Source organism: Kryptolebias marmoratus, linkage group LG3 (assembly GCF_001649575.2).
Source record: "Kryptolebias marmoratus isolate JLee-2015 linkage group LG3, ASM164957v2, whole genome shotgun sequence".
NCBI lineage: Eukaryota > Metazoa > Chordata > Actinopteri > Cyprinodontiformes > Rivulidae > Kryptolebias > Kryptolebias marmoratus.
The window spans coordinates 28,221,955-28,223,568 of record NC_051432.1 but is presented as its reverse complement, the minus strand read 5'-3'; the positions used below and the strand labels follow the sequence as shown (position 1 = coordinate 28,223,568).

Below are 1,614 nucleotides of genomic sequence, written 5' to 3'. Positions count from 1 at the left end.
CGCCGCCTCTCCTCCTCTTCCAGTCGTGGAGATGCTCCAGTCGCTTCACTCCCTGCAGCAGGAGAACCAGCGCCTCCAGGACCAGATCCTCAGCCTGACCGCCAAGAAGGACCGCCTACAGCTGCTCAACACGGAGCTCGCCGTCCCCTTCCCGCCGCACGTCCTCGCCGCCCCGTCGGCGCAGATCAGCTTCCTGTTGTCCTCCCAAGGTGACGATCTGCATCTGTCAGCGGCGTTAAAGGGGCAGTCTGGTCGTTTCTGAATGGACGTCCTGTCCTCTTCGTCCCCGTCCTCCAGGACCTTACAGTCCTGGAGAACGGGGACGAAGAGGACAGAAGTCTTCCTCCAGTCCTCACTTCACTGTCTGACCTTTGCTTGTTTTGATTCTGATTCTGTGTCTCGTCTTCAGACCCTCTGAGCACCAATAAAAGCCCCGCCTCCAAAAGCTGCTTCCTGAACGACGCCTCCTTCGTGACATCATCAGAGGTGACAAACGTTCCCGCCCTTTGATCTCCTGTCGCCCGAGTCGGCGCTGAGTCCGGTGTCTGTTTCCTGCAGGAGCTTCACTCCGGGAGTCCGTCCCGCAGCAGCTCCTCGCTCTCCTTCCAGAGCACGCCGCCCCCCCAGCAGAGCCCCGCCTCCTTCGCTCAGCTGAACGGCTCTGCTCTGCCCGTGGTGGGGGGGCTCATGAGCCCTCAGCTGAGCGTGAACGGCGTGCTCGGCGGTCTGAACGGCGTGATCCAGTCTCCTCAGCCGATGCTCCCCGCCCTCCGCCCACAGCCGCCGCCGCTCAACCCCCAGACCCTGGCTCAGAGTTTCCAGCACCCGAAGAGCGCCAGCCCGTACGTACCGCCGCCGGCCCGCCTCTCCGGACAGACCGCTGGCCGCCTGTGGTCCGACTGATGTGTTTGTGTTCGCCGCAGGTCCGCGCTTCTGTCCGAGCAGCAGAAGCAGCTTCTTTTGGAGCAGCAGCTGCAGCACTTCCTCACCTCGCAGAACTTCACTCCGGTAAACGCTCCGCCGTAAAAAACCACGGGAGTTTTCTGTTCCCAGAGCAGCTGAGTCACCGAAAAGGGGCGGGGTCAGATTCACCTGAGCCTCACCTGAACCATCCGTCCAAAAAACTCAGCCTCACATCCCAACGATCAGCTGCCACCAAACCAAAGTTCTGTTCCCAGGTACGAGGATTAGCTCAGGTTCTGGTTCTCCCTCAGCTCAGGTTCTGGTTCTCCCTCAGCTCAGGTTCTGGTTCTCCCTCAGCTCTGGTTCTGGTTCTCCCTCAGCTCTGTCGGGTTTGGAAGCAGCCGTCTGATCTGTTTCCTGTTTGTCCTGAGCTGCGTTCAAGACCTCAAACAGCAGAACGTGTTCTCCGTTAATCTGTTAGAACGGCTGGGAGGCAGAGACAGATAAAAACTTTAATCTGAAATAAAATCAGCAAAAAAAAAAAAGATTCTGTTTTAATTTATTCACTTTTCTGGACAGATCTGTCCCCAGGTCCTCAGACCCTGTCCCCAGGTCCTCAGACCCTGTCTCCAGGTGCTCAGACCCTGTCCCCAAGTGCTCAGATCAGTCCTAAGGTCCTCAGACCCTGTCCCCAGGTGCTCAGATCAGTCC

General features: G+C 58.5%; 1 protein-coding gene across 1 annotated transcript in view; it reads left to right on the top strand.

Moving 5' to 3' along the window:
- Positions 1-1,614, top strand: part of LOC108250052 (protein AF-17-like) — a 4,412-nt gene continuing 2,798 nt past the window's right edge. The window contains exons 1-4 of the mRNA XM_017439757.2: positions 1-209; positions 410-486; positions 559-842; positions 924-1,008. Coding sequence (XP_017295246.1) covers positions 32-209; positions 410-486; positions 559-842; positions 924-1,008 — 624 coding nt within the window. The 5' untranslated portion in view covers positions 1-31. The remainder of the gene's footprint in view (positions 210-409; positions 487-558; positions 843-923; positions 1,009-1,614) is intronic.